Raw genomic sequence first — 14,959 nt, 5'->3', positions numbered from 1 at the left:
AGTTAGTATCTTGCTCACTTATTTTTCACAGAAATAACTCCTTTCGGTTCAAAGCACAAAGTCCACACAAGCTGTGCTGTGGATGCAAAGTGGAACTTGGCATTTGGCCACAGCATAGCATAACAGCACCATATTGATCATTTGATGTTATAGCTTGCCATACTTCCATGCATGTCACCTTCCAGGTTTTAATCTTACACATCTGTGATATAGGCCAAGCAACTCCAGGTCACCTATTCCCTTTTATAGCATGATAGGCACTTTACCCTAGTTCTTTGATATCCAAGTCCAGCAAACTCACACAGCATGGCTTCTAGGGACAGCTTCTTTAATAATGAACTGTCTATCCCAGTGAAAAGAAAAACCAGGGAATCTGACTTTAAATAATGGGTTATGTGTTAGTCTGTATGAGCTGTGCAGTGGTCAGTGTGCTGAACTTCCAAAATAAATCTAGGCGGATCACAAGCACCTTAGTAGTTAGCTTTGTGTCTTTTAAATGTACATCATTGTGGCATATAACATGATTAGTAGTGTAATTTGTGGGAGTGAGATTACAGAAAGAAATTCAAAATGAATTGCTTAATAAAATATTCTGGCATTATTGCTTGGTTTCAGAAACAGCAACACTTTGTTTTATACTTGAGCTAAAGAAAACAACAAACATAGTCTACAGTTCTACAGTTTGATAACTGTTTATTTACTATCATGTGGTTTTGTTTCTGGGATTAAGAGTGTTTTTCAGTTATTAAATATATGGTATCTACGCTGTAGATTAAGTCTGCAGGAGAGGATCAGCGTCCTTCATCATGAGGTCTCTTCAAGTAAGTACCTTTCCTACTTCTTCTTCTCCAATTTATAAAGAACATGGATGAGAGCAGGGATCTGTTTTGCTTGAAAGTACACCTTTACTCACTTCAGCCACTTTTACTCACCTTGCCTTTTCCCCAAGACTGGGACTCAAGTTGCCTTACAAATAAAAAGAAAAACAAATAAAACCAAGTGTAGCTTAACCCCAAAAGCTTAAAATATTATTAAACTGTCCATAAAATTAAAACAATTGAAAGCATTTAAAGCCTTCACTAAAAATAGAACAGCACATTAAAAATAATCTTATATGGAAAACAATCACTTCCCAAATGTCTGCTTGAATAGGAAGGCCTTTGCCTACAGACAAAAAGAACAGCAAGGAGAGAAGCCAACGTAGCGTCCCTAGGAAGAGAATTCCAGAGTCTGGAAGCAGCCACAGAGAATGCCCTGTCCTCCATTCCTAACAAGTGTGCCAGCAAACACTTCAGTTACTCGCATAAATAAATAAATATAATGTATACCTACAACATCATTTCTTTGTGCATTACACCCACACCAGACATTCATACGTATACTGCTTGCAGAGTATACTGCTTGCAGAGTGAAGAAATACAGTGTGAGAAGCCTTCGACAATATACAGTGTGAGAAGTTTGTTCAGATATACAGTGTTTTTCCTGTGTGCAAATATTGTGGTTGACCTCAGTAGCACAGAATGCCTTTTAGTATCTAAGCCTTTTTCACCTCCTTAACTGCATATGGGTGGAGAGAATCTGAGTGAATTATTGTCCATATAGTTTCTGGGTTTATATTACTCCAGAAATGTTTGTAATGTTCAAACTAGAAACACTGGCATAATGTTGCTTTGCACACCAAAAAGGCCTTTTGAACAAATCTTGCAAATATATATATATATATATCCCTGTGCTGGGTTCATGTTAGGGTTGCCCTAAACTGGAAAAGACACAACAATAGATAAGTCAGGACTGCATCCTGCTTAATTTTCCCACAGTGCAGTTTAACTGGCATGAGAATATCCTGTGAAATCCTAGGGTTTGCATTTTAGGGAAGGCACTTAGAATTCTCTACTAGTGGTCTACTTCTTTTCCAAAATATAAACTCCAGGATTTCATAGGATGCAGCCATGTCAGTTAAAGGAGAAATACTGTATAGTACTCTAATCATGTAGTATGAAAAAGCCTCTTGTTTGTAAATCAACTTTATTATTATTTATAAACATTGCCAAGTCCAAGATAGCCTTCAGTTATGTGCCTTACCAATAGCTATCTAGTCATTGTCTATTATAAGTTATTGGGAAACACCTGATTCCATAGAAAGATTTTAACTTGTGCGCAAAAGGCCAGTAAAGATGGTCTCAGGGCCCATGTGGGCTGTAAGGAGAAGATGCGGTCTTTCAAGTAGGCTGGGTTCTCCAGTCCAGACATTACTATGAACCATTCTAAACAGAAGTCAGGATATGATCTAAGCTAGAGGTAAATGCAGCATGTCATGTGGAACAGGAATTTTCCCCAACAGTTTGTGAAAAACACCTCAACTGAAGTATACATGCACATAATTTAGGGAAATGATCTTTTGGTCTATCATTATGTGTCAGTTTTGTTTTCAATCTTTACATCTTTGTAGGTTCTTGGAAATACCTGCTGCCCTGGGGTTTAGTAGACACTATAATCAGTAATCCGCCTTATGTTTTCCATGAAGACATGACTCACTTGGCAACAGAAATCCACAGGTATTTATCTCTTCTGTTTATTTTCCTCCTCGCTTTGATGAAGATTGCTTGGAGTCTATGAACCAAACCAAACACATATTTGATCCATGTTTCTACAGAAAACAGAAAAGAGTCCTTGAGCTGTTTAAAAACAAACAAAAAACATTATAACCAAGTTTGGCAGTACTTTTGTTGTGGCCCTTGAAATGTCACAAAATTGGAAACCTTTCTATTTCCCAAGTTATTTGTCAGTCATGCCTGCCCCTTAAAAGACCTCCAGAAGCTATGTTTGGCTGCATATCTTCATGTTTTTTAAGGGTTTGGTGCCAAAAATATCCAGATTTGGGCAAAAAAATATGGGAGGGTGCTGGAAGCTTCAGAATCTCATTGGAGTTCTGAAGGCTGCACTAGATCCCGCCAGGGGTTGCACATTAGCAGCAGCTGTTAAGTGGTACAAAATTCAATAATTGAGGAAGAAACAAAATAGTTCCAAAAGGAACTTGGGCAGATGCATCTGTCTGCAGCCCTACTGGTCTCCACACAGTAGTGTGCAGACTGAACTCATCGTTGCAACTAACTCTTTAGAAAAATATGAAATATCTTAATTTATCCCATCCCTGTGTCACATCTAGTTGGCTCTGAATATGCCGTCATCATTGGGACCCAGCTCGAACTCCCTTTCAGTCTCTAGGGAGCTATGACTATTTTAGCTGCTTAAGGACTCATATAGACTGAAATGAAATCATGTGTCTAGAACTATAGATTCATGTTCATTTGTTTAGTCTTCCTTAATTAAAGACTATTAAATCTTCCTTTATTATATGCCTGTCATTCTTCCAAGCATTGTAAAAAGAATGATAGGAACATGACCCACTTCTCATGCTGTATTCCCACCTACTTGGGGATTTTCTGTTCAGTCGAGTTCCAGTTTATGAAGTATGCAGAACTTGGGGTGTGATGAGGGAGGCATTCTGGCGTGACCTGTTGGTTGTTAAAATAGAATCATCAAAGCCTTTTTTGGTTCTTAGAGGAAGCCTCTGTTTAGATAAATGGACCAATTTAGTCATATCTAGCACTGCATTTTACATGCTACATGTAAATGGAGCTCTCTTGAATCACATATATACTCATGTACAAGTTGTTTTGGTTTGGTGTCCGAAATTATGGATTTTGATAAGGCCCATGGATAAGTCAAGAGTGTGTGACTTGCCCAAGGTCAACCAGTGGGTTTCCATGGCTGATAAGGGAACTGAACCCTCGCCTCCAGAATCATAGTCCAAAACTCAAACCACTGCACCATGCTGACTCTCTGTGGAGTTAGATGATTCCTTGTCCACTAAACCTTGTTTTTTGCTCTCTAGCTATGAAGACCTTGGTGCCTTGGATGGAGGCAGTGATGGGATGAACATCATCAGAGAGATTCTACATCTGGCTTCTTTCCTCCTTAAGGACTGTGGGTGAGATCAAATGTTGGCTATTCACAGAATCTATTACCGGGCTCGAAACTAGGGGAGTAAGGTTTCCTAAAGGATGTTGTCTGCTTTCATAATCAAAATTGCTTGGACAGAGAAGTACAGCAATTTGCGAATGAGAGGGACTTTTCTATTTTTCAGTTCCTGTACTTTTCTAGCATTGTCCTGATCTCGGATAAAGCAAGAATTGGGAAGAATACATAAATGGGAGGAGTGATCCTATTTTGTTTACCGATTGTAGCACCTTTCCCTGTTCTGGTGTTCTTCTTTCATATATGAAAGGGGGGAAAAGAGTTGAATGTTAGGGTGTATCATGAAAACTTTCTTTCTTGATGTGGGTCATTAGTGTGGGTCCTCATCTATTTTTCCTTGCTAATCTTATCCTTTTAGATATCGGAGAAAGGAAGCATCATATTTGGTGGCAGAACATTTATAGTGTTTAGTTTTGCATTTCCTCATTCCATATAAACACACACAAACTTTAGTTAAACATTTTCCCCAAATAATTACTGTGTGTGGAGTGTATAAAGAGATTGCCAATAGAACAGTTCTTCAAATATAACGCAAGAGCCAAAACATCAGGCCTTTAAGTATCAGCATTGTTAGCTGTAGTAACCATTGTTGAAAGCCATTAAGTAAACAAATATCATAAATTGAAGGAACATGATAATTGTTCTGTCAATTCTCTTTCAAATCATTCATTAGAAAGGTAAGAATAAAGTGTTGGGTGCTTTCTGGAAAGTAATTCTAAAATACTGTAGTACAGTGAGTTGAGGCAGTTTCTTTTGGGGGGCAATGCAGGAAAGTAGCTGTGTCTCTGAATAACCATTCCTGTTACAACTGCATTGTTAGAAGGTGTGGCTCCCTAGTATTAAGGAGACACCCATTAAGAGAAAGAAAGCTGTCATTCCACTCCTGGGAATATTCACAAGGAAAGACTAGGAAGAGGGAAACCATGGTAGATGTAAACAAACAAGGCTGAGAAAGCTCTCTAATGATTGTGTTGGCTTCACTAATCAGATTATTACAAGTAGAGGTTTAACTGAATCGCCTCTTGGACAAAAGAAATGAGATTGTTAAAAAAAACATACCAATATGCTGAACAAGTAACAGCTGACTGTCTCTTTATGCAATTCCAAGACTGGGAAAAATAGAAGAAAATGTCAATGACTCTCATAGGAAACAGCTGACACAAGACAGGACTTTGTTGGTAGAACAGACTTTACTGGACTTTTTAAAAACAGAGGTTGAATGGCTATCTGTCAGAGATTACTGACTAGATGACCTTTGGGAAACCTTCCAACTCTCCAGTTCTAGGATTGCTCTCAGGTTGTAAAACTTCCCTCCATATCTTTCCTTTGGCAAAGACTTTTGCATTAGAGGAGGCTTTTTACTATTAATGGAGTAACGAAAACAAAACGATAAAGTGGAGAACATGGTAAACTAATGAAAGGAACTCTAGACAGAGGGTATCTAACAATAAAATAATTGCTTGCTAATAGAGAAGAATGAACCCCATTTGAGCCACTATTGGTATGTCACATGACATTTCCAAGTGACTGCCAACTCCCCTGATGTATCTGGCAGAGAAGAAAGGAAGACTCCAAAAACTTATGCTTCACAACCTCAGGAGAAAAGAGAGGGACATGTAATCTCATGACATCTGAATGCCCAACATTGAGCTTAGGCTATGCGGCCCAGCACATTTTCCTGAGAGTCAAGCAATGCTGCTGTACCTTTCAATTCCTAGCACCAAAAAGTTATGATTCAGGACCGACAACATCTCTCTGTCCTCATGTTGGAAGGGAAACCGAGAACAATGTATTGTCAAAGGCTTTCATGGCTGGAATCACTGGGTTGTTGTAAGTTTTTTGGGTTGTATGGCCATGTTCCTGAAGCATTCTCACCTGACTTTTCACCTGCATCTATGACAATGGGGTTTTGACCAGGCCAAAACAGCTCTGCTCCAAGACTTCTACTTCAAGAAGAGAATGCTCATATGCTAGAGATGCAGGAGTGGGGAAATTAGCACTGATGCAGTGATGACGGTGTCTGGCCCATGGCGCAGTTTGGCAGGGCAAAGTCCCTGGCTTTCAGAAAGCTTTGACCAGTAATACTGAAGAATGTGCTAAGTTGGCCATCCCAAAATGAAAGGCTTAAAGATTTACTTTTGGAACAAAGGCCTTTTTAAAAAAGCATCTTTGTCTGAAAGAATAACCACTTGGAAGAGGGTTGAACATTTTCATGCAGTTTCAGAGGGCAAAAATAAGATTGCACTGGATTCCCCCCCCCCCCCCCGGAAAAAAACATACAAGAGTAAAAAGTGGTAGCAAGTATATTGGTACATTCTTGTGGGTTTTAAAGAGCCCTGTTGACTTAACAGCCCAAGAAAAGCATCTTAAAATCTGTTCTGTAAAGTGTGGGCAGGAGTGTTGTAATCTCATGCTTCCGGTTCTATAGAAGTACTTTTCATTTTTAGCCTCAAAGCATCTTCAGTGTTTTCCAGGATCTGAGAAGCATTTTCCATTTTTATTTATTTGTTTGTTCCAAAGTGTCCTCTCCACCTCCCCACTTCAGTGGAGGAGGCAGCATTTGAGCCGGGGGGGGGGGGGGGGGCATGTTTTCATAGATCTCAAAGGGGATCCACGACCTTATGTGAATGTTTCAAGGATCAAAGTCCATAAAATTCACATATAAAACTTCCTTTCATCATCAATCCAGTTTCCAACCATTCCTCTGTCTCAATGGCAATCTCTAGGTTTGCAGGTTAATAAAGCTTGCTCTTCGTTTGAGTAGAACATATAGTAAGCTGTTATTAACACATATTTACACAACACATTTCATTCTGTGTGTTTATGTCAGGCATACCTTGCAAAGATGAAACTGTATTGGAATTCAATTAATTAAATATCAGTGACAGCAAAATCTTCAAACAAGACTTAAAATATTCCGTGACAGAGCCCAGTTGATTCAAAGGGAGTGTCTTGTGCAGGGAAGCTCAGGAATCCTGAGAAGCATTTAAGAGCCTGGGTTTGGCTCTTTCTCCTTTGGTTTTATTTTGTAACCTGAAAACAGCCACAGACTCCATCCAACTGAGCATCTTGGGGATAGGTTTAGATACACAGTCATTAAGATGGATCTTTGTATGTACTGGAAACTTTAGACTTTGAGGTGAAAGGTTTATTCTGAGGAAAGGTGTTGGATCCTTAAACTCTGGACAGAAATTATCTTTGCCAGGCCAAAATACACAATATATTAGAAGTATAATTTCTCTTCCTATTTCTGAATTAGTATTTTTGTCGCTGTCAGATAGCAAACACCAGATAAGGCATGGCATTAGAGGAGGAAGCTTATCTTATATCCTCATGTATAAGTCTAGAAATTTTAGTCAAAAATCGAGCCCAAGAACTTGGGCTGATTTATCCACAGATCACTATTAGTACTGTACTTAACTGTTACCAAAAAAAACCCCAATCTCCTTCTCTGAGAAGAGGGGTGGGAGACATCCCTAGAGAACCTATAAGAGGTACTCTTCACTCTCTCCACAGTGTTACTGCTTCTGGGCTTTTTGAATGATTCGGTGGGAAAATGGTGAGGGTGACCAGGGACAACTGGCTCCCTGTGGTGGCACAGATGCTTTTCTCTCTCCACTGAATGAGCCTTATCTAACCCACATAATGTTGTTGTTGTTGTTGTTCATTCGTTCAGTCGTCTCCGACTCTTCGTGACCTCATGGACCAGCCCACGCCAGAGCTCCCTGTCGGCCGTTACCACCCCCAGCTCCCTCAAGGTCAGTCCAGTCACTTCAAGGATGCCATCCATCCATCTTGCCCTTGGTCGGCCCCTCTTCCTTTTGCCTTCCACTTTCCCCAGCATAATTGTCTTCTCTAGGCTTTCCTGTCTCCTCATGATGTGGCCAAAGTACTTCAACTTTGCTCTTCGTTTGAGTAGAACATATAGTAGAGACATCAGACTGGCAACAAAGATCCGCCTAGTCAAAGCCATGGTCTTCCCTGTAGTAACCTACGGATGTGAGAGCTGGACCTTAGGGAAGGCTGAGCGAAGGAAGATCGATGCTTTTGAGCTGTGGTGTTGGAGGAAAGTTCTGAGAGTGCCTTGGACTGCGAGAAGATCCAACCAGTCCATCCTCCAGGAAATAAAGCCTGACTGCTCACTGGAGGGAAAGATACTAGAGACAAAGTTGAAGTACTTTAACCCACATAATGCATAATGCATATGATATTTCCTTCTTCTTATCATGTGTTTAATATGACTTATATAGTGTAGTTTTAGGAAATGAAATACAAAACAAAGTAATCATTATTCAGATTAGGTACTAGTAAAAACACATGAGTCTGTCCTGCTTCTTGGAAGGATTTCAGATCAGTAAAGCTCCCATGTAATTGTGTGAAGTTATTTTGTCCCTCCCTTTTCAAAGCTGTTCACATGAGTTAGCAGCTTCATTCTTTCACAAGTTTTCCAATCTGACGCAAATATAGGCCAGCCCATTCACTACCCACACACAACCTTGGCTCACCCCCGAAGGGTATGAAAAACTTTTTAAAAGCACTGAAGGGGAAAACCCCTCCAAATAGCCCAGTGATAACTTAATAGAATGGAAAGTTGGGCGTGTGGGAGGTGAGGCATGGAAACCTGTTGAATGAGTAGGTAGGGGTGTGGAACTCAATAACTGAAAAAAAAGAGAAATAGACACAGATAAGGGAGGCAGAAATACCTTTGTGTTTGATTGGAAAGATCCTTTGCTGGCTCACTGTAAGAAAGTATTGTAAAATATGTTCAGGGTCAGAACCCAGCATTACCCACTGGAATTAGTTGAGAAATCTATTTTTAAAAATGCATCTAGTCAGTATCCCTGACCATTAAAAAAGCAAACAAAAAACATCAACAAACCTAAAATGAGAGATAAAACAAGAGGGGGAAGGTATAACCTTAGTTGGCTCGAACCTTAAAATGCAAGAATCCCAACAGTTTTCTTTCACAGCTCTATTTGTTTTTGTTAAACTTTTCCCCATATGTTCTTATGACACAATGTTCCATTCTAACAAAGCAGTGATACCACCAGATCGTGATGTTTATATGTCTCTATATATCAATAAACACTTTGGTGGACAGTTTGTTACTCTCTGACATACCCGTTAGTTATCTGTACCAAAATTATTTCTGTGTTTCATTTCTGTAAATAGTAGAGGCAGAAGCCTTCCTCTTTTGGAGTGCTGACAAAATTGAGGAGGAGGGAAGTTTCTGGGAGGAAGGATGTGCAGGATTTATCAGTCCGGTAGTGGAAAGATTAATTAATATAGTCACTTAGGACACTTTTTGACCTCCCATCATTTTTGAATTTAACCTATGGGTTTTTTTTTCACCTTTAAAGCCCTACATAGTTTGAGTCCAGGTTACCCAAAGGATTGCCTTCTCCAGTACAATCCACCCTGAACACTTAGGTCCTATGGGGGGGGGGGGGTTACTCCAACCAGCCAGAACCTGACTGGCAACGTTTACCCAGAGGACCTTTACATCGGCCACCCCAAGACTGTGAAATAATCAACCAGAAGAGCTCCATCAGCTAAATAATAATAAGCTTTATTTATACCCTGCCTCCTCTCCCTGTAGGGACTTGGGGCAGCTTACTGTCGGAATTTAAAAACCATCTAAAGATCTATCTCTTCTGGTCAGCCTACCCAGACAGTTTTTAAACATGAATTTGAAACATGTGTTCTTTGTTTAATCTCTGTTTTGTGTAGTTTGATACATATTTTATAGAAATATGTTTCAATATGAATCTTTTATAGAAATCCATGTTAATATGTTTATGTGTTTTCAACATTCTGTAAGCTGCCTCGATCCACGAGGAGAGGCGAGTAAGAAATAAAAATTATTATTATTGTTGTTGTTATTATTATTACTACTACTACTACTACTATAAGGTGTAGTTTTCCCACCTGAGCAGTTGTCCTTAAGTGCTGGATCAACATGGGGTAAATAAATGTGCTCAATACATTCAAACTCAGTTTTGGATACCCCCTAGTCTTATTTCATAACATATAATTCTGGCCCTCAGAGCCCATTCAAATCTTTTGCAAGATTTGTATACATGGTACAATCCTCACAGGACTATATTGCCTTGAAAATGCACAGGTGCAGGACCATTTGCCTGTAAGGATATCTATGGTACATCAGCCCATTCTACACCTGACCTGTCATCTTTTTGTCATTTTTTGGAGACATTCATGCTTCCAACTAAATTATACTGTTATGTCTTCAAGAGAATAGAGCATAGTAGATTTTAATACATAACTGCATTCAAATATGCAATATTTATTGGCTTTTAAGGCATTGCTACTCAAAGTGGTGGTCGCTGGACCAGTATTGCTCCACAAACCATTGGGTGCCACTCTAGAGATTGTCCAGGAAAGTTGAAGTCAGTGAACACAAATATTAGCCCCTGGAATATTGAGGGTAGGGAGAGAATTACTATCCTACCCTGCATATAGCCCAAGAAGGCCAACTTTAGGGTTATTGGAATTCAAACCAATTCTGATTTGGTTTGATTCATTGTTGATCCCCTGACTACATTGATTGGGTGTTGTAAACATCGGTAGTACATGGATGGCCATCTGTTGGGGTGCTTTGATTGTGCTTTTCCTGCATGGCAGGGGCTGGGCTGGGTGGCCCTTGTAGTCTCTTCCAGCTCTATGAGTCTGTGGATTTGTATAGATTATTAGGTTATTAGAAAAGTCGCAACTAAAGTCCCCATTGGTTATTAAAGGTTTTTTAAATATATATAATTGAAGGTTTCTTTGGGTTTGTTTTAAGTTTAGTTGTTAGCATTGGTATTGTTAATGTTCTTCTTCAATGCTTCTGTCATTTCTTCTCTACCAGTGACCAGTGGAAGAAGCAAGCAAAATGAACAGTAACTTCCAGAATAATAATTAATAATGGTGACATTTAAATGTATTTAATATTTATAATTTTAGGCTTATAAAATTGTATAATTTGTTAAGATTATGAGCCAAAACATCTCCCATCATACTTTCTGCCAATTGGACTAAAGAGAAAAGCATGGAGATGGGCAGTAGTGAGGAAGCTGAGGTAGAATCACTCAGAGGGATCCCACAGAAAACATCTTCTCAAAGGTCCTGCAAAGTATCTGAGACATGAAATAAAAATGCCATACTTCATTCCCCCAAGTAAAGGGAAGAACTTCATTCCAGTGGATTTCATGGGCTATGTCATCTAGATCATTCTGTACTGTACTTAATAATAGCGACATGCCCAGCTCTCATAGTCTATGAATTGATCTGTGGACAAACAAGCATATAACTGTGTCAGCACTCTCCCGGCTCTTCATTTACTTCAGGCTTATGAGGTTACAAAGCTGCCAGAAGTGAGCAGTAAAAGTGGTAGTAATAGAAGCTCAGTGTGGTTGAGCAATCACACCAAAATCACTTCAGCCTGTGCTTCATTTGACATGGATCGGCAAAGCCCATATTTTCAGCATCCCAGCTTGACCTTGTGAAGTGTCTGCCTACCCTCAAAGAAATGCTGATTAAAATATTCTCTAATTTCTTCCATCTGCTTTCAGAAGTGTTTTTCTGGAAGTTGAGCCCAGACACCCAGAGATGGTGAAGAACTGGCTGCGTGGTCACCCTGACCTGCCTCTTGTTGTCTGCGGAACACACAAGGACTTTTGTGGAAAGTAAATCTAAATGTCAACATTCTTTCTTATTCTATTTGTTAGCTGGCTAACTGATTGTGCTGCCCAATATCTGAAGTGCTCTAGAGTGTGGTGGTAGTTTATTTATATCCCTTCTTTTTCCCAATACAGGGACTCAAGAGTAAGACAAACACAAGATAAATGTCCTCCAAAAACATAAATAAAAACATACAAAATTATTAAAATGCAGTTAGATAACATATAAAATTAAAACAATTTAAAGGCCAATTTTGGTTTATTTCTAGGATCCTGTAAAAATAAAAAAGTTTCCATTTGCCAACAAACAGCAAGAAGAGCGTGGCATCCTGGCTTCCCTAGAGAGATAGTTCTGAAACTTGGGAGCAATTATTGAGAGGCTCCTCTCACCTAGTTCCCACCAAACATGTCTAGATATGTGGTGGAAGTAAGAGAAAGGCCTACCCTGACGTTATTAAAGTGTTATAGAAAAAAGCCTTTTCAGAAGGCCTTTTAAATTCATGGAATAAAGTTAAAACAACAACAACAACAATAATTTATTTATATACCTTCCTATCTCCCCTAGGGGACTCAGAGCAGTTTCCACATATGCAAAATAATACAGAAACATACAATATAAAACAAAAACATAGGCATAAACTGTTAACATATACATTAAAATCAATTTAAAACCAGTTCCATTCTCTTCATGCAAGGTAAGCTGCCAGGGGCAAAGATTTCAATAAGGGGCCTGGATTATTTGGAATGGGCTGAGCCAAGGCTAGTGCAAGGAAAGGGGGAAAATGGGGCTGGCCAAATGATACAGTGCAAGGATTGGTCTCAGCAGTGGCCCTACTAGGGGAACGGAGCCACTCAATACACAAATGCTGCCCTCTGAAGTGATGTCACAGAAGTATGATAAATACTGGAATGAAGTGCTCTGTGTTTGAAATATTGGAGTACTTTGATGAAAGGAAACTTTAGAGCAGGCCCATACAACTTGTTTTGGACTTCAGCTCCTGGAATTCCTGACCATTGGACAAATTGGATAGGGCTTCTGGGAATTGGAGTCCCAAACACATGGAGGGCCACAAGTTGTGCATGCCTGCTTTGCTAGTGATTTTATGAAGGGGAATAGAAGCTACAGAATCCAGTAATCTCATGTAGTTTCAAAGGTTTATACCACATTGAACTGATTATTTTGTATCTTGCATAATTTATTGCATAAGGTTTAAGACTTTGGTTTGTCTGTTTCCTTTACAGACTAAGATTCCTGCATATTCAGAAGCATGGGAGGTAAAGATCACAGAAGATCAGGACTATTTCTGACTTCCTATCATTGTTGTCTTTAGCGTCCCTGGACCCAGTGAAGAATATGTCTTTTAGAACCAGAGAAAATCCTGTTGGCAAAATCTTGGCAGTCAGCTTAGTTGTCCAGTGGGAAAAGAGAATATGAGTAGTTTATATTTATGTATAAAATTACCGTGTTTCTTACACATTTCTGTGGACTGGTTGCATGGACTTTGATCAGATGTTTCAGAAAAACTGGACTCCTTTTAATGTATTTACTGGAATAGATGCACATTTACTGAATTATTGGAGTGGGCAACTTGTCGCCCACCCAGTTCTCATGGCATGCAGATCCCATCAGCCTTGGCTGTCATAGCTGCTGTGGAAGAATGATGGAAAGTGGCATCCAGAAACATCAAGTGAACTGGAAGAACTCACTCCAGCCTGAGAAGTTTCAAACATGAGATCAGTGATGTCTATTGAATTGTAGCTGGTATTTGAATGCAATATATATTGTACATCCTGCATTGCGTGAAAAGTATCACAGCGGATACTATCTATAATAGCTTGTGTCAGAAAGTAGAAAGAAAGAAATATAAGAAAATGGAAACAAAAAGGTGTTCTACTCACTTCAGGATGGTTAAAATATTCAATATTGACGGATGACTTCCTTTAAAAAAGCCTAGTGCTATAAAAGAAACCCAATTTTCTGCTCCATTTTCTAATGCCTGAACTAGTGGCTGCTAGGGATGGATTCTGAGACAGGCAGTGCTAGTGTGAGGATCATGTGCTGTCTTGCCTCGTGCAAGTAGACATAGCATCCATGTGATCAGAATGCTTTGCTGTAATGGAACATTCCACCTGAAACACACTGTGGACCACTCTAAGCCTTGTAACATTCAACACAACTTTGCAGCAATATTTTGACAGGAAGTTTTCATAAATGCAAATGTTTAGTTACAGCTACCACTTTGTTCTAGTGCACAGCTAATATATGATTGCTAAGGAAAACTGGAGAAAAGTCAATTCCTTTGTTTTTTGTCTCTTCTTATGGATGCTATCAGAAGTTTGATGGAAGGCCAACTTTGCAGAATAGACTGGATAAAGTTAAACTTTAGGATTTGAGAGGTGTGCATGCCTCAGATTCACTTGGAAAGTGACAAAAGCTATTCTTACTACCACATGAAGCAACAACATTTCTGTGCCAGATACATGCAAGCTAGCAAGTTCATTTACAAGATGTTAATCTCCAGTAAAATTGAATGGGATTTATATATTGGCCTCCTGTTTAGACTTGTTTTCCTCATATTTTTGATCAGGAAAAATTATTCCTCCTGCATGAATGTCTAAAGAGGAAGGAGATGAACCTGAAAGAAAACAAAAACCCCAAAGTGTGTGTGTGACAAATAGTGGAGGGTTTTCATTTCCAAATGGGTGGCTTGCTTCCTGGACAGAGCTAACCAATAGATGACTGACTGAATATGAACAGGAGCCGAATATAGACAAAGGAACGAGCCAGCTTGTGATTTTACACAAAAAATCTCTTCTGGTACTTACTTCTTTCCTTGTGAACCTCTGGACAAGTTACTTGAAGGTGCATTCATGAGATCATCCTTATTTAAGACTTAGATAATGCAAGGTAATATGATATCACTTCCTGATCAGATTTAGGCTCACTGCGCCCCCTAACCTCCGCAAAGGTGGAGGACCTATTAAGATGGTCCGCCCCAGGAGGCTTATGGATCCGAACGGATTCCTGACGGCTCTTGGGGATTTTCCTGCTACCTCGGTAGGTGACCATGTCGAGGCCTTGGTCGCTCTCTGGAATGGGGAGATGACCAGGGCAATTGACAGGATCGCTCCGGAACGTCCCCTCGCAAGTAACCGAGCTAAACCAGCCCCTTGGTTCACTGAGGAGCTGGCAGCGATGAAGCGAAGGAAGAGGGAACTAGAGAGCGTGTGGCGCTCGGACC

At 39.7% G+C, this 14,959-nt stretch overlaps 1 protein-coding gene across 1 annotated transcript in view; it reads left to right on the top strand.

The window, feature by feature from the left end:
- HEMK1 (HemK methyltransferase family member 1) overlaps positions 1–14,260 on the top strand; it is a 47,808-nt gene extending 33,548 nt beyond the window's left edge. The window contains exons 7-11 of the mRNA XM_060765794.2: positions 772–821; positions 2,450–2,555; positions 3,896–3,991; positions 11,610–11,723; positions 12,960–14,260. Coding sequence (XP_060621777.2) covers positions 772–821; positions 2,450–2,555; positions 3,896–3,991; positions 11,610–11,723; positions 12,960–12,996 — 403 coding nt within the window. The 3' untranslated portion in view covers positions 12,997–14,260. The remainder of the gene's footprint in view (positions 1–771; positions 822–2,449; positions 2,556–3,895; positions 3,992–11,609; positions 11,724–12,959) is intronic.
- Positions 14,261–14,959: the final 699 nt, after the last annotated feature.

Source organism: Anolis sagrei, chromosome 2, assembly GCF_037176765.1.
Source record: "Anolis sagrei isolate rAnoSag1 chromosome 2, rAnoSag1.mat, whole genome shotgun sequence".
NCBI lineage: Eukaryota > Metazoa > Chordata > Lepidosauria > Squamata > Dactyloidae > Anolis > Anolis sagrei.
Note: the sequence above shows the minus strand (reverse complement) of the source record. Positions and strands in the feature narration are given on the sequence as shown.